Below are 22,770 nucleotides of genomic sequence, written 5' to 3'. Positions count from 1 at the left end.
GCTTCAGGAGCTGCAGCCACATGGAAGCATGCTAGGCAGGGCGGCCCCGCACCCAACACAATTTTGTGCCAGAGATTTATTTGCTTCTTGCAGGTCCTCACAGAGAAGAGGAAAACCAGGTGGATGGGCATGTCTATATCCTGAAAAATAGGCTTTGAGGTTTTGGGAGACAGAAACAAGAAGTGTGTTTTTCTCTGAAATCTACTCTTGCAAGTAAAAGTGATGCTAACCAAAGGAGACTGTGTACACACACAAAATCCAGCAATCCTGCCCTCCCGGAAATGGGGAATTTTGGATCCAGAAATCTTCTCCAAGGTCACCAATGCTTAATCAAGCCAACTGAAGGTCATTGTACTCCCAATACCTTCTGTAAGTAATTTACCTACTATGATTATAATATATTTGGGTTTTCATCTTTAAGCTCAAAGCAAGGAATGGACATCATGGTTTCTTTACTACAGAACAGGGAACCTCTTTCTGCTAATGTGTCTCCAAATCTAAAGAAGTTATTAAGAGGGGAAAAAAAAAACAAAAATGTAATCTTTCTTAGGAACTTGTGGTAGTTTTGTGTATTAGTCCATTTTCACACTGCTGATAAAGACACACCCAAGACTGGGCAATTTACAAAAGAAAGAGGTTTGATGGACTCACAGTTCCACATGGCTAAGGAGGCCTCACAATCATGGCTGAAGGTGAAAGGCACATCTCACATGGCAGCAGACAAGAGAAGAGAGTGAGAATCAGTGAAAGCGGTTTCCCCTCATAAAACCATCAGATCTTGTGAGACGTACTCACTACCACAAGAACAGTATGGAGGAAACCACCCCCATGATTATCTCCCACCGGCTCCCTCCCTCCCACAACACTTGGGAATTATGGGAGCTACAATTCAAGATGAGATTTGGGTGGGGACACAGCCAAACCATATCATATTGTTAGCCTAACGGTTTAGTTAGGCTGAGAAGTCTCCAGTAGAAATAGAGGCACATTGTTTGAAAGAGAGCAGACTTCCTTACTGCTTTTCTTTGTTGCTCTCATGTCCCTCTGCTGTGTGGCAACAGGACCTCTCTCTTCAGTAACTTTGTCTTAAATGAATTGTCACTGAGATCCTTTTCAGAGAAAAATATGATGTAATATAATATGTTTTTTGTATAGAAGATAACACAATTTGAACAGCAGGAATAAATTTTAAATAGAAGAAATTGGAGAGAATGTTGGGGCTAATAACACAGCTAAAAACTTGAGAATGGTGAGGAAAAGTGAAGAAAGAAGGTTGGGGGAAAAACCTGAGTGGTATGGAAGGTATGAATCTGTTTGCCAGCCTGTCCTTTGACTGGACTAAACTCCTGGAGGGCATAGACTGTGCATTCTGTGGCCTGACAGCCTCAGCACCCAGCACAGAGCCCAAGACAAATTTGATGCATAGTAAACACTTGGATGAATGCATGTCATTTAGACTTAAGAATATATCAGTCATGTGCTCTCTGTCTTTGATTCCATCAAACCTTATGACACAACAAGATTATAAGCTGTTAGATGACAGAGATCATCTTCAATTTTTTAAATGTCTTCCTGATCCCTTAGACTAAGTAGGCATTAAACAATTAATACTAACGGGAAATTCGCTTCTGGGGGTGTGGGTAGGAAGGACTCAACTTTATTGAGCAGTGGTTCACTGCCAGATGCTGCAAAGCACTATACAAGTATTATCTCAGTTCATATTACTACTTCTCATTCATTTGGAGATTGCTGGATCAGCATAATAATTGTAAGCCTTTTTCTAATGAACCCATTTTACAACAGAATTTTGAATACTAATACTTTATATGCAAAAATAATATTTTATATATAAAAATGCTTTTGTATACAAGTGTAGATATCAGTAATATATCTTAACCCTCAATATACTATTAGCATCCACTGGACCCACTTTTAGTTTTTTAGGTTTTATAAATTTCAAGCAGTTCTAACTATTTGTATGGATTAATATTTTATAACTTTATTCTTTCTTAGAGATGTTCCAAAGAAAAAGAGAAAATATACTTTTTTTAAAAAAAAAGAAAGAGAATAAAACTCATTCTACCTTGCAACTACCATATGGGTCCAGCAGACCATTTAAGAAAATCTAAGATCCATTATGGCATCTTTGTAATTTTATTATTCCTATATCTTGAAACATTTTGCTATTTCATCATCTCAGGAACAATTACCCACCAGTTATATATCAATTATTCCCAAATAAGGTTTAAAAAGACTAAAGTAATAGAAACATATAGAAACAATGGAATAGATTAGAAAACACTGCCATTCAGTAGAATGTTCCTTGATGATGAACATGTTCTATTTTTCTTGTGCAAGACAGTAACCATTAGCTGCATACAGCTACAGAGAATTTGAAATGTGGCTAGTGCAATGGAGAAACTAAATTTTTATTTTTTTAATTTTAATTAATTTAGATTTAAATAGCTACCTGAGGCTAATAGCTACCATATTAAACAGCGTGGGACTAGGGGAATGATTCATTAGTGAAATAAATTGTCACTATTGCATCATCCTCCATCTTTCTTATTGTGTTACCCAAAGTATTACATCATCTTTTTGGAGGATATAAAAGGAGACTAGAGACATCACCTTTGTAGTTTGTTTTAATTTCATTGACTAGAGTGGAGAATTTCAAATTTTTCATTCTTGCCTATAATGACAAAAAGAAGATAACTGACAGAAAGAGAGATTTCACAAACAACAGAAGCATCAGAGATGAATGCAAGCCATCACACAACGGCACTGAAGACTCTAATGATGATGATGAAATTAACGAAACCTCAGACTACGACTACGACTCTTCAGATGATGACATCATAGATTAATTCTCTTAAACTCTCTAAATATATTGAATGAAAAATATATTTCTAAGGACAAAAAGAAAACATGCTATTCTTATAGAGTTAGTCGTTCAAGAGGAAGGATTCCCTCAAATAATATTTTGTGAAAAGAACCTGGACCATCCTGTTTTGCTAAATGAATGTGGGATGGTATTCTTTCACCTTTTCAAGTTTGTATACCAAAATTTACTTTATATACAGTTTGAAAACGTTCAGGTGCTGAAGGTAGGTAAGTATACAAAGGTTACTAGAAGAAAACGGATAAAGTAGATGTGAAAAAGTTCACTGCATTGATTTAAAAAATTAAGTGTCCTTTGAACCCAAATGGTAAATGGTGATGACTATTTTTTTCTGGTATACTGAAGGTTAAAATTTGTGTATTATACTAATCAGTGTACCAGATTGCTTATTTAAAAGTGCAAAAATTTAGAAATAAGGTAGAAAATTATTGTATTTCTACTTAAATTAGTAATTTTGAAATGGTTAAAAATATGAGCGCTGGAGCTATACACACAGCCCTGGGCTGGAATCCCAAGTCCAATGCTTACTTAGTGTGTGACCTTTGGCAAGTTAGCCTGTCCCTCTAAAATCCAGCTCCCTTATCTGTAAAGTAAGGATTAAAAAATTACTTCCTCTCTTATATCATTTATAGAGATTAAATTTTGCATGCAAAGTGCTTAGCATAGTGTGTGGCACACAGGAAAAAACAGATATGGATAGTGATTTTATTATCTTTGAGGCGGTTAGAACAGCTCTCCTTATCTATGGGGTTTGGGAAGTTAATGTATATGAAATGATATCTACATCCTATTTGTTACCAACAGAACTTATCATTGCTGCTGCCCACTGCTTGCACCAGGTACCCATGTCCCAGGTGAAGTGAAGCCAAGGAGGGGAAATGTCAGCTTCTCGGGTCTGTGGAAACTGCACATGATGCTGCAGAGGCCAGGGCACTGAAGCCTTTAAACCCAAATTTAATCTTCTCTCACACCAGAAAATTTCTTTTTCTGATTTTTAGATTCAGCAGGTGTTACTTTAATGAACTCAAATTATGCATAAAAGTAAAAGGAACTGGGTAAAAACTTCCCAAAATCTCACCACTTGGAGAAAACACTATTACCCTTTCCAGGCTTGTCTCTGTAGACATACATACAAACATATGCATGCAATTTCACAAAAAGAGCTAGCATGCTTTTGTTTTTGTACTTAAAATAATCTTTCTGTTTCATTCGCTAGAAATCTCTATGGTGATTCTTAGTCAGTGCTCTAACCTTAAACCACTGTATTCTGTGTACACACAAAGTAGTAGTAAAATGTGGCAACCGAAAGAAAATATTAACATCGACCTTTAAATAGCGGCTTAGCTCAAAAACCAAGGTGAGCTGTGAGGTTCAAGTGGATTTTAAAAAGAAGTGAAAATCAGAGGCCTTTGTTTTTTCTTATGAAAATATTGGAGAGAATGAGGACGGGGGCCCAGTATGTGTTGTGTGGCACACCCCATTCCCTAAATGGCTATTACTTGTGGAATGTGAAACTTGTGAAATTGAATGTTTAATAAAATGAGAACTCGCCTGTAACCTCAGTATATTTTCAGGCTTTAAAAATCTTATTTTATCTAGATCTCAACTCTTTCAGTCTTGGCATCAAAAAGTTATTTTTGAGCGCTAAACAAATATGAAAAAGATGGGTCTGGACTGAGTCTTGCTTTTCCCTGCCAGGGTAAGGGTTCATTCCAGAGGCCAGGCATGTGTGAGTCTTCATCGTCTGCATGCCACCCTGTCCCGGGATAAGCCAGTGGTCTACAGACCTAAACCACTGAGGCCCCACCCCAGGGGACACTTGAGGGACCTTTATCCGGAAGTCTGACCTCATCACTTCTGAGATTCATTTCCACCCTGCCAGAAGCAATAAGAACGGATGAGAAGATGTTCACATACCAGTATTATTTTTACCCATTTTTATATTCTTCTTCTTATGGCTACTGCTTAGAAAATCAAGAGTGTTTTGCTACTCCAATCCCAGATAATGAAAATACAGTTATAGTGAAAGATTCTGTATTAGGTAAACTTCTGCTGATTTAAAGAGATTATGCTCCCAATTTTCAAACTAGTAAAGAGTTTATAAAACTGGATTTACTCTAAAGGGGTCTGAATAATCTACTATAACCTGATCATTTTTGCATATTACAAGGAGCTTTAGTTAAGGGTTGGGGGAGATATGGGGGAGTTGAAGACCAGACTGTAGGGGCAGGGGGAAGAGGCACAGCTAGGGAAGACCCTATGGGAGAAGGGGAAGTGAAGCCAGAAAACACCAAATCTAGGCACTGACAGTCCCAGCAAAGAGGCAGGCAGGACAGACAACCCAGCCACAGCAAGACCAGCAGGAAGACCAAAGTGTTGACTCAGGCTGGCCACCAAGGAAAAAGGTCAAAAAGGCAAGTTCATAAAAAAAGGGTCTGGGTCTTCAGACCATGTAAAACCCTGTTTATCAAGCCAGGAACAACAAGCCATTGAGGAAAACAGCTGATGGGTCCCATTGACAGAGCCACCTAATCCCACTCCCTAATATCATGACAGGGCAGAGGGCTGTGGAGGGCTTCACCTGGCCCCTCCTTACTTGGGAGAAAAAGGAAGTCACTGGTGAGGACACCTACCAGGACCTTCGGCACCATTCTTCTTTTCCCCTTCTATTGTCCCTCCTAGGCAGGTGATTGACCCCTCTAAAAATGTTTTCTCTACAAGAAAACTTACGATCGTGAGTCATCATTACATTAATAAATAAACTTTAGATAATAGCCATATCACTCTCTCTAGGCTATTAACAGTGAAAACACCACAGAAAATGTCTAAGGAAATGGTTCTCTTTATATTCATGGCCTTTAGAACAGTGGCTCTCAAATGTGAACTCCAGACTCACAGCATCAGCATCATGTGGGAGCTTGTGAGAAATGCACATGCTCAGCTCCCACCCCAGACCCACTGAATCAGACGCTCTGGGGCCTGGGCCCAGCAATCTGTGTTTTAATAAGCCTCCAGGTACTTTCGATTCAAGCTGAAGTTTGAAAATACTGGCTCAGTGAAAGAACCTGGGAGGGAAGCCAGAAGACCTAGTTCAGATTCCAGCTCTGGATTCCATGGTCTAATTCAGTGAAATTTAATGAATAGTCATGATGTGCCTCTGTGCATTGAGGCTAATGCAAGAATGTGAGGATACTGAGACGAGTTAGACACGGTCCTTATCCCCAGAGAGAACATAATCCTCTATATTCCTTTGCTCCTCTAGAATAGAGGCTATTTTTGTTGTTGTTGTTCTTGCTTTGTTTGGTATTTGTATTTCTACTGCCTGCAGCATCACAGGCATTCAATAAACAGGTAGTGGATCAAGTGGTAGAACCATTCGATGACTGTGATGAATACTGCTGTACCACTCATCAATAATTTTAATGTTACTGCAGTACAGTTAACAGCAGCCACCCTTGATTTAATGTTTATCGCATGTCAGTGTCAAGTGCTCATCATACATCAGCTCATTCAATCATTTTAGGCATCCTGTGCTGTAAGCGGTATTTTTAGTCCCACCCTGCACATGAGAAACTGAGGCTCAAAATATTAAGTAATTCATCCAGTGTCACACAGCTAGAAAGTGGCAGCATCAGTGTTGAATCCAGAAATATCTTCTTCCAAAGTTCATGCTCATGAATGTGGGGGTGGTCTAAACAGACTTTGGGGCTGATTTGTTTGGATCTGTGTCCCCACCCAAATCTCATGTCTAATTGTCATCCCCAGTGTCGGGGCGGGGGGGCCCGGTGGGAGGTGACTGGATCATGAGGGTGGATTTTCAGGGTTTAACACCATCTCTCTTGGTGCTGTCACGGCGACAGTGAGTTCCTGTGAGATCTGGTTGTTTAAAAGCGTGTGGCACCTCCCCCCATCCCTCTTGTTCCTGCTCTGGCTATGTAAGATGCCTCTGCTTCCTCTCTGCCTTCCACCATGATTGAAACTTTCCTGAAGCCTCCCCAGAAGCTGAGTAGATGCCTATATCATGCTTCCTATACAGCCTGCGGAACTGTGAGCCAATTAAACCTCTTTTCTTTTTTAAATTACCCAGTCTCGGGTATTTCTTTATAGCAACGCAGGAATGGACTAATACGGGAGTAAATTTCCCCAAAGCCTCTAAGGTTGGGGGTTCATTATCTTCTCACCGTGTATTTACAACTGCATTTTGTAGGCATCACCTTAAGTGGTCAAAGACTAAGAAAACAACCAAGTACAGGGAGAGCTAGAGTGCTTGTATCTACACTTTAGGATTTCACAGGCCAGAAAGAACATTCTTGAAGTGACAGATACAGGGTTGCCAACTTCTTATTTTGCCAAGCACAACCCCTTCCCAAGTACTGATCAACAATCCCCATCATTTCCTAGAAGGAAAAAAAAATGATGTCAAAAAAGTACAAGGGACATACGGTTAGAATAAAGGGTAATTGATTGCATTGCATGTATTTTCTTATATACAATGATCAATTTGTTCTAGTTTGCTCACTTTTCAGTAGATTAGCATTCGGTTTTCATTGAGCTTAAGAAAGTAAACAGTGTTAGGGAAACTATACTAAAGGATTATTCTGCCCCTTAAGTCAGACAAAACTACTTACAGGAAAAACAAAAGTGGACTCACAGGCCAGGCCAGGGCAGCCTTGAGGGGGTATTGGCAGGGCCTCAAGTGGAGTATCCCAACCCAGTTAGGCTGGAGAGAACAGGACAGATGTGAGTCTAGCCCCAAAGCCCGAAGGCATGGGGAGGCCGGGTGTGGCTATCACACTGTGGGCCAGCATTGATGCCAAGGCAAATGAAAATGAGGTGCAAACAGGAGAAGCTGCCAGAGGTCTGAAGTCAGTCTCAGGCTCCAATGCCTGGGCAGCAACAGCCACTGATTCAACAATGGCTCCTTCTCCCTGTCATCTGGGCTATCATCATGCTTTTCTGCTTCCTCCTTGTTAGACGTTAAACATCAATTTCACATATGTCATCTACCGTTTCTTGTGAATGATTCATGTCCAGGAGAGATCTGTTCCGCTTGTTGGAGGCTGTAAGTATGATGAAAGAAAAAGGGGACTTATATCACAAGCAAAGATCTTACCTTACTAGGAGGTGGTCCATGGTCATCCAAGTAAGTGGAATTTCCTAGAAAATAAAGGAAAAAGTTGATGAATCCGTTTTTTAAACCGCAAATGAATTTAGTGCAAAGTTATTGAAAATAAGCATTCTAGTTATACAGTATTTCTACTCAGACAACAGTACCAAAGAAAAATGGGCAATTAATCACTGGTTTGACTGGATTTTGCTGATATTACCATGTTTGATTAATAGTTTCAGCTGTTACAAACATTCTACACACATGGTTATGTATGCACACAAACATACATAACACACGCAGTAACACACACCATTTTTCCTCACCAATTTATCTGCTGAGTTTAGCTTAGACCATTGGTAGTCAAATGTTACTGTACATCAGAATTACCCGAAGGGCTTGTTAAAACTGCCCAGCCCCAGTCTGAGAACATGCATTTCTAACCAGTTCCCAAGAGATGCTGATGCTGCAGGTCCTGAACCCCATACTGTCTTTCTCCAATTTGTCTTAAAATTGTCCGTTTCTCTTCTCTCCTCAGGCTAGCTTGTTTCCGGAGCTTGATTTGTCTTCACTAATAGCCATTTACCGGCATGTGTGTATTCAGAGTGCACGGCTATTGTTTCCTGATGAATAAAAGACTCAGAGGGATTTGGAAGGGAATTAAAGTTTACTGACTTCCTTTCAGTAGCAGCTACTCTGCTAAGTCCTTTACAGGTATTTATCTATTTAATGCAAATACCAGAGATGGATTAGAAGTGTCCCCTTTTAACAGAGGAGAGAACAGAGGCCTGGAGAAACTCAGTAACCTGTGCACAGTCACACAGCTGGTAAACTGCAGAGAGGAGAGAAGACTGGTTTTTCCAGAGCATGCTCAGGCATCTACCCATGTGAAAAGCCTACCTAGAGTCCTTCCTGCCATCTCGGGCTTCTGTGTGAGGCAGGCACTGTAAACATTACCATCTGGAGACGTTTGATCACCTGGGGAGCCAATGATGCAATCAGTATAATCGAAGGCGCCTGTCCAAAAGGGGTAACTCTTGTGAGTCTAGGGAAAATCATCTCACCAGAAAAGTAAAAATGACCAAACAAGCTAATGGAATGAAATGTAGAAAATCATGGAACGGAACCATAAGAATACCTCTAGAGAACGGTAGATGATTGGGGAATAAGATCAGTGTCTTAGTCTGAGTGGATGAAAGGTGCTTTTGACAGCAGAGAGCAAAAATGACTTAAGAAACTGGACTAAGAAGGGGGAAGCAGGGCTTAAGCCAGGGACAGTTGAACTGGGGAAATGTATCCAAACATAATAAATAAGCGGGTTCTGGCTTATAGGTTTTTCCATACTGAGTCATCATCCTTCCCCTTTTCTTTGTCATCTTCTGATTTATGGCCCACTTGGTGTTCAAAATGGCCATTTGTATATAGTAAAGGAACATCGGGGTCAGTTTTAGTGTATAAGACACTTAAACACAAACACCCAGCATGCCCATGATTGGGCTATTTTAGGACCCTTTTAAATGTGAACATGATGAACAATTTGTTAGACCTTAATTAATGTACTTCTGAACTCCACTGGGATTGTGCATGAAGAGGATGTAAGATCTATGTTGGATTTAGTAAAGAGGTTATATGTGTCAAAGAATTCAGAAAAATGGCTGCCTGTGCCTGGAGAACCATTTAGAAATATTCTACCACCGTGCGGCTGGTGCGGCTGCCTGTTGCTCCCATCTGCTCAGCATGGGAATATGCCTTCCCCAGGGGAAGCATGAGAAATCCCAGCACACACCAGCATGTTCTCCAGGAATCAATCTCAAGGATCGAAGACAGCCTCAACAACTAAATATTTCTAAAATACTAAATTTTCCATAAGAACTGAAGTTCCTTGAAACTCCTAAAAAAGAATGATTTAAATGCCTGATTGCTACCTCAAACTCCAGGCTCAGGTACCTGCTAACTCCTTGGCACCTCGGCTTGGATGTCTAAAGGCATCTCACACTTCCCCTGTCCAAAACAGAACCCTGTTTGCTCCAATTCCATCCTGCAAATTTCTGCCTCCACTGTCTTCCTTATTGGGTTATACAATATATCCCTTCCTCCAAATGTGTCCCATTTTTCAGGCCAAAGCCCAGGAGTCATTCTTGATCCATCTTTTTCCTCTATGCTATAGGTACCAACCCAAAGACAAGTCCTATTGGCTTGGCTTTCAAAATATAACTCAAATCTGACCACTTCTCACCAGTCCCTCTGGGCCATATGAGAGATGCTCTGTGTCTCTATCACTAATTTCCTCTCCTACTCATATAGCAACCAGAGAGATCTTTTAACCTTATCTACTAGATCATGGTAGCCCTCTGCTTAAACTCAATTTCTCTACACACAAGAGTCAGCTCCTTACCATGGTCTGTAAGGCCCTGCATCACCCAGGCCTGACCTCCCCCTCCATGCACCACTAGCCACCACAGCCTTCTCTGTGGTTCAGAGCACTCCAGCCTCTTGTCAATGAGGGGCCTTTTGAACTGGCTCTATCCTCCTCCAGAGAAGCTCTTCCCCACCCTCTTCATTCTCTATTCAAATGGAACTTCTTTATAGATGCCCACTCTGAATACCCTGTCTAAAATAGCACACTCATTTACTTGTTTACTCTCTCTTTCAGCTAGTGTACAAGCTTTATGAGAACAAGGACTTGTGTGACCTGTTCATTGCTTCAGTTCCTAGAACAGAGCCTAGAAAAGAGTAGGTACTCAGTATTCACTTAATGAACGAAATACCACACTAACTCTTTACACCAAAACCTTAGCAATGGCTTGTAAGAAGGAACTATTACTAGTACATTAGCCCAGTTTGCTCCTTAGCCAAAGGGTCTGCAATTTTTTTTTTTTTTTTTTTTTTGAGATGGTGTCTCACTTTGTTGCCCAGGCTGGAGTGCAGTGGTGCGATCTTGGCTCACTGCAACCTCCATCTCCCGGGTTCAAGCGATTCTCCTGCCTCAGCCTCCCGAGTAGCTGGGATTACAGGCATGCACCACCTCACCCGGCTAATTTTTTGTATTTTTAGTAGAGACAGGGTTTCTCCATGTTGGCCAGGCTGGTCTTGAACTCCTGACCTCAAGTGATCTGCCCGCCTCGGGCTTCCAAAGTGTTGGGATTACAGGCGTGAGCCACTGTGCCTGGCCCAACGTTTTTAATAAGTGAACAGAAGCACTAATCATGGAGTCTGGGGGAAAAGACCTATCTTAGAGGACACACATTGCGCAGAAGTCTGTCTCATAATTTATCCCCTTATAACTCAATGCCATGACTTTGCTATCTGTATGATACTGGGTCATTTTCTTAATTTCTCTGTATCTATCTCTTTTTGTGTAAATGAAGAGAATGGTATCCAGGTCACAGACATGGTGTGGGATTAAGTGGCATAATGCATACAGAGCACCCAAGTCAGGATCAAGCACCAAGTAAGCCCTTGATAAAAGTGAAATGTTGTGACTGTTGTTACTGTCATTGTCTAATCAACCTCAGTGGAAACAGGAAGTCCAATCTGTTAAGCTTCTACATGGATGTGTAGAATACTCAACGTTTCCATAAGAATTGAAGTTCCTCAAAACTTCTAAAAAGAGCAATTTAAATGCCTGATTGCTTCCTCAAACTCCAAGCTCAGGTACCTACTAACTCCTTAGCACCTCAGCTTGGATGTCTAACGGCATCTCACACTTCCTTCTGGACAATCCTTCTCACTACCTTCCCCCGGTATTGGTCTAAGTCCTATGGCATACCTTTGACTCAACAGTTAAATCCTTTGTTAGTTCTAAAAGTGAGAAATACTGAAAATAAGAGAACAGTGTATCACAGCAAAATGGTCAATTCTATCTCTTTTCTATTCAATGACTTTTTGTTTTCAGGACACTGGCTTTGTAGCTGTCTTAACAGTTAGGTCTACACTAAATTCTTTCCCTGGTAGAGTTAAGCATTACCTCAAAATTGAGATGCGTGGATGCGCATGACAAAAGTTCCTAAGCATGGTAAGAAGAGATGTGGGCAATGTGCGCTGCGCTAGTTCTCTACTTCCTCATTAGGCATTCTCTCATCTACATATTCAGTCAGTATTTACAGAGCACCTCCTATTCTGTAGAAGGACCTAGAAACCAAATAAGAAATGAAAATCCTATTTTTTGCCACTGGATTGTATAACAACCTTTATTGAGTGTTTACTACTTGGCAGGCACTTTATAAAGATCATTTTATCTAATCCTCACAAGTGCTCCTCAAAGCAATACTAGTTAAGCATCTTACCCACATCTCCAGTAAACAAACAGCAGAATTCAAACCTGTACAGGCTGACTACTGTTGATACCTCCTGCTCCATAAAATGCAAAAATATTCTAATATAATTTGTCATTTTCTTATCTTTCCCCTTCCTTCTTTCTTTCCTTTCCCTCCTTTACCTTCCTCCTCCCCCATTACTTCACTGTAGAAGACTTTCAGAATCAGATGTCACATCAAAGAAATGAGACAACTCTTTTTTTTTTTTTTTTTTTTGAGATGGAGTTTTGCTCTTGTTGCCTAGGCTGGAGTGCAATGGCAAAATCTCGGCTCACTGCAGCCTCTGCCTTCCAGGTTCAAGCAATTCTCCTGCCTCAGCCTCCCGAGTAGCTGGGATTACAGGCACCCGCCACCACGCCCAGCTAATTTTTGTATTTTTAGTAGTGACGGTGTTTCACCATGTTGGCCAGGCTGGTCTCAAACGCCTGACCTCAGGTGATCCACCCGCCTCGGACTCCCAAACTGCTAGGATTGCAGGTGTGAGCCACTGCGCCCAACCAGAAATGAGACAACTCTCTTTAATGCTTCTTTCTGTGCACAGAAAGGAATGGGGGTCCTCAGTGTTGGCACCTGGACCATGGGCCCTGTTATCTCGGTTATCTCATCAGCAGATCACCGTGCTCCCACGGTTTCTTAGAACTCAGAGGCTATAAATGCTTTGCCCTTATAAGAGAGGTATAGAAATGGGAAAAGAAAAGTTGCATAGACACAAGGTATTTCTTTAGCAGGAGACAGTGAGTTTCTCTTCTTCTAGGGTATAACTATTTTATTAATTGATATTTAGGTAGAGTTTTTCATTGTAGGATTTTACACTTTCATCAGAGTGCAAAGTCAACAAAACTGTCAGAATTTTAAAAAATGAAGCTGGTAACTTGCTCCCTGTGGAGATCAAAGGATGAGTGCTGTTATCAAAACGAGCTTTCCTGGAGAGGCTCCCAGGCATCAAAGGAGCTTCTGGCTACTCTGCCTTGTCAAGGAGTCGATGGTGGGTGTTAAGTTGTGGGGATGGAAGGGCAGCCCCAAACTCTCCAGGCCTCTAAGCATGGAGCTCAAAATCTAAATTCGGGGAAGGGAAGAAAAGGTGGTAGTGGGCTGGCACGGGTCTGGACCAGGACAGAGGACAAGCACGCTCCTGACATCCTCCTCCACATGTCCTGTGTATACCCACCCAGGACACCCCAGGCTCAAATCCAGATGGCAGCACTCTGCCAGGCAGGACATTCTTATTTTCAGAGGCCTCTATGGGTAAACCAATTCATTTCTTTCTGGAAAGTAACCTATACCTTTAGAGTTTTGATTCCAGCCTTGTTTTCATGGCTCAATTCCCACCGTTGAGGATCACGAATTACAGTGTCTTGTCAAGCGGGAAAAACTTCACACATTCTCATTCCTATCATCAGCCAAACTTTCTGAGTTTGTCACCTAACTGCCAAGAAATCACTAGTGAGGGCTGGCCATAGAGCTTAACCTCTCAGAGAAACTTAAGCTTAACCAGGCCCCTCAGGTAAGTGGCTTCGACGCCCTAGTCCATCCCTGGGAACTCCATGCTGCTGTTCTATACCTTGCAGATGGTGGTGGTTACATACTCTATATATTGATAGAAGAATACACCAAAACCAACAACACTACACTAATGGTTTAATTTTTTTTTTTTTTTTTTGGAGACGGAGTCTGGCTCTGTCGCCCAGGCTGGAGTGCAGTGGGGAGATCTCCGCTCACTGCAAGCTCCACTTCCTGGGTTCACACCATTCTCCTGCCTCAGCCTCCTGAGTAGCTGGGACTACAGGCACCCACCACCACGCCCGGCTAACTTTTTGTATTTTTAGTAGAGACGGGGTTTTACCATGTTAGCCAGGATGGTCCCGATATCCTGACCTTGTGATCCGCCCACCTTGGCCTCCCAAAGTGCTAGGATTATAGGTGTGAACCACCATGCCTGGCCTAATATGTTTTTTAAATGACCTGACTAGAAGGCAAGTGATCTCAGACTTTGCAACCAGCTAAATTACAACACAATCTAAATTTCACCTTAGCCATCTAGCCCTTCATGATGGAGCCCTCCCAGGGAGGTTGTAAATGTAACATGAGGGATCACATGGAAAGGTACAAAGGCGTTAAATCCAAGTACACAGGAGTTAGTTGGAGCACTTGGAGGACTTTTTATGTACCACCTGAGTCTCTGCATGGCAGTATGTTATCAAGGTCTCTTTACTTTGGCAGTTTTATAAACTATTTTTAGCAAAGATGCATTTCAAGAAACTCATGTGAATTCTGATTCTAGGAATTAAGAGGCCAGGATTTGTAACTCAGAATCTGAAGATCACTGTTTACTGTATTACACCTGGGTCTCAGCTGGCAGAACCAAGGCATCTTTGCCATCCAAGACCACCTAAGTCTTCTATGACAAGACAATGGATATGAAAAGTCAGAGATCTGGCTGGGCTCAGTGGCTCATGCCTATAATCCCAGCACTTTGAGAGGCCGAGGTGGGTGGATAACCTGAGGTCAAGAGTTTGACACCAGCCTGGCCAACATGGCGAAACCCCATCTCCACTAAAAATACAAAAATTAGCTGAGCCTGGTGGTGGGTGCCTGTAATCCCAGCTACTCAGGCGGCTGAGGTGGGAGAATTACTTGAATCCGGGAGGCAGAGGTCACAGTGAGCCGAGATCATGCCACTGCATACCAGCCTGGGCGACAGAGCAAGACCTTGTCAAAAAAAAAAAAAAAAAGAAAAAGAAAAAAGAAGTCAGATATCTTGCACCTAGACAAACAGGTTAAACTTCACCTTCGTAGTGGAGAATGCCCCATGAAACGTGATTTCACTCTGAATACACTGCTGTACCTCCTCAAGGTTTTCCAAGTACACATCAGTGAAAATGAAATAAGCTGATAGGTTATTATAAGGAATGCATGAGAATAATTTTGTTCTATGAAAAATGCTCAGAACAACGCCAGCACATGATAGGCACCTAGTAACTGTTCACTAGCAGTACTAGCTGCACTACTACAAGTAGCAGTAGCAGTACTAGAGCCGCCTTCACTGCCTCGCCATCTTCTCACTCAAGGTTTAGCCCTCCCTGCACATTCTACTCGCCTGCTTTTAAGAAATGTTGCTGTCAGGGCCCAGCCTTAGCGATTCTGATTTTAATTATTCTGGGACAAGTCCATGGTATTTGGTATTTTTAAAGTTCCTCACATAATTCTACTGTCTAGCCAAGGTTGAGAGCCACTGAGCTGCAAAACACAAATTCATGTACTTCATAATCTAGGCTGAATCCCACTTTCCAGAAGTAAAACATAACAGATTTTACTGAGGCTCATCTTCATCTCAGGCCACTTCCATCATTTCCGGTGGGAGATTATACAAAACAAGCTTCTCGTCAAAAGAGAATGCTGATGGAGCGTGGATGATCACAGAACTCCCAGCGACAGGGGAGGGTGATCAAGCAGTTCTGGTCAGCACCTGCTCCAAAGGGGTGCAAGGAAATTGGAAAGGGCCAGTCCTAGCTCACAGATTGCCTGGGAGTGGGCAGGCACAGGGCACCTCTGGGCATAGAGCTCATCCCCTAAACCATATGGGAGCCTAAACCTTTCTGGGGCCCTAAAGATCTTTTCAAGAATACTTTTCAGAACTTATAATTTCAGAACATATTGTTCCTGCAAACAATGTATTGTTCTGTTGAATCTCTTGTTTTATGGGTAAAAAGAGGAACTAAGAGCATCACCCTCTATCTGTCCAGAGTTTCTCTGGGCCCCACTTGACTTAAACCACCAGGGGATATTCTGTCAGTCCTGGAGACACTCACACATGATCCCCACATTCATACACAATCCCCACATTCATACACAATCCCCACACTCATACACCATCCTCACACTCATATACAACCCCCTACACTCATACACAATCCCCACACTCATACACCATCCTCACACTCATATACAACCCCCTACACTCATACACAATCCCCACACTCATACACGATCCCCCACACTCATACACCATCCCCACACTCATACACCATCCTCACACTCATATACAACCCCCTACACTCATACACAATCCCCACACTCATACACGATCCCCCACACTCATACACAATCCCCACACTCATACACCATCCTCACACTCATATACAACCCCCTACACTCATACACAATCCCCACACTCATACACCATCCTCACACTCATATACAACCCCCTACACTCATACACAATCCCCACACTCATACACCATCCTCACACTCATATACAACCCTACACTCATACACAATCCCCACACTCATACACGATCCCCCACACTCATACACAATCCCCACACTCATATACGATCCCCGTGCTTGTACACGACCCCCCGTGCTCATACACGACCCGCCGCGCTCATACACGACCTGCCGCGCTCGTACACAACCCCCGCACTCGTACACGATCCCCGCACTCGTACACGACCCCCCTGCTCATACACGATCCCCACACTCATACACAACCCCCGCACTCATACAGGACACCCTGCCCATACACGACCCCGCATTCATACACAACCCCCCCACTCATACACGACCCCCGCATTCATACACGACCCCCCCACTCATACACGACCCCCCCACTCATACACGACCCCCCCACTCATACACGATCCCCCACACTCATACACGACCCTCCACACTCATACACGATCCCCCACACTCATACACGACCCTCCACACTCATACACGATCCCCCACACTCATACACGACCCCCGCGCTCATACACGACCCTCCACACTCATACACGATCCCCACATTCATACACGACCCCCCACTCATACACGACTCCCCCACTCATACGTGACTCCCCCACTCATACGCGATCCCCACACTCATACGCGATCCCCCACACTCATACGCGATCCCCCACACTCATACGCGATCCCCCGCACTAATACACGACCCCCTGCGCTCATACACGACCCCCGCGCTCATACTGACCCCCTGCTCATACACGACCCCCCGTGCTCATACACGACCCCCCACACTCATACACGAGCCCCACACTCATACACGAGCCCCGCACTCATACACAACCCTCCACACTCATACACGATCCCCACATTCATACACGATCCCCACAATCATACACGACCCCCCCACTCATACATGACTCCCCCACTCATACGCGATTCCCCTACTCATACGCGATCCCCCACACTCATATACAACCCCTCGCACTCATATACGATCCCCCGCACTCATATACAACCCCTTGCACTCATATACGACCCCCACACTCGTACACGACCCCCACACTCGTACACGACCCCCTGCACTCATACATGAACCCCCGCACTCATACATGACCCCCCACACTCCTACACGACCCCTCACACTCCTACACGACCCCTCGCACTCATACACGACCCCCCGCACTCCTACACGACCCCTCACACTCATACACGACTCCCCCACTCATACACGATCCCTGCACTCATACATGACCCCCCCACTCATACATGACCCCCCCCACTCATACATGACCCCCCACACACTTCACAGGCTCACAGAATCCAAAAGTAAGAGGGCTCTGACATGACCCCCCACTCATACATGACCCCCCACACTCATACATGACCCCCCCACTCATACATGACCCCCCACACTCATGCATGACCCCCCACTCATACATGACCCCCCCACTCATACATGACCCCCCACTCATACATGACCCCCACACTCACACATGACCCCCACACTCACACATGACCCCCCACTCATACATGACCCCCCACACTCATACATGACCCCCCCACTCATACATGACCCCCCCACTCATACATGACCCCCCACTCATACATGACCCCCCACTCATACATGATCCCCCCACTCATACATGGCCCCCCACTCATACATGGCCCCCCCACTCATACATGACCCCCCCACTCATACATGACCCCCCCACTCATACATGACCCCCCACTCATACATGACCCCCCACACTCATACATGACCCCCCCACTCATACATGATCCCCCCACTCATACATGACCCCCCACACTCATACATGACCCCCCACTCATACATGACCCCCCACACTCATACATGGCCCCCCCACTCATACATGACCCCCCACACTCATACATGACCCCCCCACTCATACATGACCCCCCACTCATACATGACCCCCCACTCATACATGACCCCCCCACTCATACATGACCCCCCACACTCATACATGGCCCCCCCCACTCATACATGACCCCCCACACTCATACATGACCCCCCCACTCATACATGACCCCCCACTCATACATGACCCCCCACTCATACATGACCCCCCACACTCATACATGACCCCCCACTCATACATGACCCCCCACTCATACATGACCCCCCACTCATACATGATCCCCCCACTCATACATGATCCCCCCACTCATACATGACCCCCCACTCATACATGATCCCCCCACTCATACATGACCCCCCCCACTCATACATGATCCCGCACACACTTCACGGGCCCACAGAATCCAAAAGTAAGAGGGCTCTGGAAAATCTGAAGCAAAGACACCCTCTGGTCTCATCCCTGAAAGGCACTCCCTTTTTCCAGGATATACGACTGGGATGGGGAGGAGATAAGGAAACGTGGTCAGCACAGAGGAGCTGTGCCATGCCCATGTGAATCCAATAGAGAAGAACAACAACAACAACAACAACTACAAAAGGAATAAAGAAGAAATTGGTAGAATTGCTGACATGAGGAAGGTCTATGAAATGAATGATCAGGGTGCCGTGTATTTTAAATAGTCACAATCGGACACAATCACGTTTATGTAAGAGGGATGGTGAAAAGGAGCCACAGGGGAATCACTTAACGGATTCAGTAGAACTGACTAGTGACAAAGAACATGGCCCAGGGATTGTAGCGTCAATCCTGCAGGCTCCAGAATCAAATGACCTGGATTCAAATCTCAGACCTGCCCTCTACTAGCCGAGTGACTTTGGAAATATCACTTAATTTTCTTGACGTTTAATGACCCCATTTACAACTTGAGGACATTAAGTCACAGAGTTAAGATAATTAAATATATTGATATAGTTTGGATGTCCCCTCCAAGTCTCATGTTGAGATATAATCCTCAGTGTTGGAGGTGGGGCCTGGCAGGAGGTGTTTGCATCATGGGGGTGGATCCCTCATGGCTTGGTGCTGTCCTTGTGGTAGTGAGTTCTTCTGGGATCTGATTGTTTAAAAGTGTGTGGCACCTCCCCCACTCTCTCTCTTGCTCCCACTCCTGTCTAGTCCTGTGAGACCCCTGCTCTCCCTTTGCCTTCTGCCATGTATATGTAAGCTTCCTGAGGCCTCCTCAGAAGCAGATTCCAGCACCATACTTTCTGTACAGCCTACAGAACCACGAAGCAACTAAACCTCCTTTCTTTATAAATTACCTAGTCACCAGTATTTCTTTATAGCAATGCAAGAACGGCTTAACACATATATTTAAAGTAAATTTAAATTTAAAATCAAATGTAAATTAGATGTATTAAATGTGTGCAGTACTTATCACACTGCCTGTCTAGGATACAGTAAATGCTCAATAAATGGTCGCTGCTTCCTCATCTTATATTACCAAATTTTATCAGTCACATTTAGTTTTCTTGTTTGTTTGTTTTTTTGAGGCAGAGTCTTTCTCTGTCGCCGAAGCGGGAGTGCAGTGGTGCGATCTCGGCTGAATGCAAACTCCGCCTCCCAGGTTCAAGCGATTCTCCTGCCTCGGCCTCCCAAGTATCTGGGACTACAGATGCGTGCCACCACGTCCAGCTAATTTTTGTATTTGTAGTAGAGATGGGGTTTCACTATGTTGGCCAGGCTGGTCTTGAATTCCCTGACCTCAAGTGATCCGCCAGCCTCAGTCTCCTAAAATCCTGGGATTACAGGAGTGAGCCACCGTGCCCAGCCAGTTATATTTAGTTTTATAATTCTATTTATTATTTAGAAAATCAAAAGGAATCCTGAAGTCAGGGAATAGTTTATTGTAAAAGGATGAATATTAGTATAAAATAATTATTTGATATTTTCTATTACTTTCCAATACTGTCTTGATATATCTTCTAAAATATACAAAAAATGTTTTTCCAATTATCTGAACTACCTTTAACAATGCGCAAATGAACTTCCAGAACCTCAGGGGCTATAATTTACTCTTAACTCTGAAGCCTTGCATTAGCAGATCTATTTTAGTCTGAATTGGTCTCTGAAGAATACAATGTTTTAATTCTAGATCACCTTATGGAAACTATAATATGCATTAGTGTCAATGTCAAAGAAGCTGCCATGACACTGTGTCAATTTTGATCAAACACAAGCAATTCCTTTCAGGATCTTTCTTTCACAGGTCCTTTTCAAATCATAATCATAAGCAATTTAAATCCTTTCCCTTTTATTCAGACGCAGCCATTTCCCACAGGATTCCGGTTACCTATGACACGATCTTGTGGTGGCATGTCGCCCCGGGAGTCCAGGCCTTGATAAGACACTGTTAACGAAGGAGTCACTGTTGAAGGCAATGCTGCAACCCCAGCTATGTCCCTGCCAAAAAATTATGCTAATGCCACACTTTTCACCGTTAAACCACGGGTTGCATTTCTCTAAGAGGTAGCTGTCAGCACACACCAGCCATTGCTAACAATGAGGAATTTGTGTGCTGTGTAAACATCTCCAGCAGCTCCATTGCTTATAATTAACGCAGCCCCAAAACACTGTGATGAAGGAAAATTGCTGGCACAGCTTTATTTAAGCCTTAATAAAATTATTTTCCACTGAATTAAAACAAATGGCTTTATTAACAATCAATATTTAAATATTTGTACAAAAATATCTGCTTAAAAAAATCTGGAAGGCTCACCCAACCGGTTAACAAAGGCAAACATATCCCAAAAAATACTTTCTTGATCTTAAATGTGAGAAATGAGCATTCCAGACACTGAAAAATAATATCCTAATTAAAATGCTATCAATTATGATTTAGAAAGTCATTCCATTTCTAATTAAACTTAAAAGCAAATTAATGCTCTTCCCTTACTATTTCAGGCTCAAAAACACTGCCTTGTTTTATAACACATCTTTTTTTCCCATTAAATCTGAATATACATTTTAGGATGTCAAGGGTAAATTTGTAGAAGGAAATTACTTTTGGAATCAAATGATCAGTGCACTGCTGCTATAATAACTGAAATATAAATATGTATAATTTCCAAATTAGCTCAGGAATTCATCATAATGTTATATGATCTTATGCAGGTAGAAATGGAGTATCAAAGAGAGATGGAATCACTTAAGGTTTCTGTTTCATTCCATTTGAAGTAATTGCTACAGTCAACTGATCCCACCTGTGGAACGCTAACGCACCTGCTAACGCAGCAGCCCCAGCCCTGCACATGGCAAGCCTCTAACCAGCAGCCAGGTAGGTCCTCTTCTATTGGGACCTAGATGTCATGTGGCTGCCACAATGATTGACACTTTCCATCATGTGCTTATTGCACGAAGCACCCCTGATAAGTACAGAGCAGGTAAGGTGAAGATGACTAAGAATCTACCCTGGGAGAAAGAAAACCAGACAAGGTTGAAAATACCAGCATCCTCATTCCCATCATCAGTGGTCAGCATTGATGCTGTTCTCAGCACTGTGTGAAGCACTCTCCGGACCTCATTCTACGGCAACCTAGGAGGCAAGAACCCCAGTTTACAATAGAAGCTGCTCAGGAAGGTGAGGTGACCAGCACCATGTCAGGCAGCTAATCAGCAGGAGCTCCCGGGTTTGACACCAGTAGCCTGACTCTGAAGCCCTGTTCGACACCCACACACTCCCTGCCTTGCTTAGATTCCCATCTGGGAGCCACAGCAGGTTTGTGAGATCTTCATCCCTTTGAGGCTGATCTGTCTAGATCAGGGGTGGCCTAAGCAGAGTGGGGTCTCAGCTCTGGGAACAACATCCAGCACCCCCCAGCTAGATGTGTACTTCAGGCACAGTGTCCCTTGCCTATCGAGGACAAAGGGCTGCTGAAGAGCCTCATCACCTGGGAACCCAAGGAGCCAGCACAGTACTCAGTGGGGTGATAATAGGGGGTGGAGAGGGACAAGTGAGACGGGGGCCCCCATCTCAGCAGCCACTCAGAGCCTCTGGCCGCCTCCTGTCTGCTTCTTGCTGATGTGTCCTTTTCCTGGTCCCGGTGAGCTACAAGATGGCTACTCTGCAAGGGTGTACCCATTCTGCAGAGTCACCATTACTTTGAAATATTTGACATAAAAAGTGATCTTGGATTAGAAATCCATTCACATTATTGCAAGAAATTTCAGCACTACATTTGTCAGCAACAGAAGAGGAAACTGTGCTTGATTCTTTAAATATAATTTCAGTTGATGGGAATTTTTGAAGGGTGGTTGCGATAAGCTGAACGATTCCCGCAA

The 22,770-nt window shown here is 43.5% G+C and overlaps 1 protein-coding gene across 3 annotated transcripts in view; it reads right to left on the bottom strand.

Annotated features, from left to right (window-relative positions):
• UST (uronyl 2-sulfotransferase) overlaps nucleotides 1-22,770 on the bottom strand; it is a 345,881-nt gene that overhangs the window by 197,022 nt on the left and 126,089 nt on the right. For all 3 annotated transcript variants that reach the window (XM_055266806.2, XM_063622934.1, XM_055266823.2), the window contains exon 2: nucleotides 8,016-8,059. In XM_055266806.2, coding sequence (XP_055122781.1) covers nucleotides 8,016-8,059 — 44 coding nt within the window. The remainder of the gene's footprint in view (nucleotides 1-8,015; nucleotides 8,060-22,770) is intronic.

Source organism: Symphalangus syndactylus, chromosome 2 (genome assembly GCF_028878055.3).
Source record: "Symphalangus syndactylus isolate Jambi chromosome 2, NHGRI_mSymSyn1-v2.1_pri, whole genome shotgun sequence".
Classification (NCBI taxonomy): Eukaryota; Metazoa; Chordata; class Mammalia; order Primates; family Hylobatidae; genus Symphalangus; species Symphalangus syndactylus.
The sequence above is the reverse complement of the archived record's forward strand: the minus strand, read 5'-3'. Positions and strand labels throughout refer to the sequence as shown.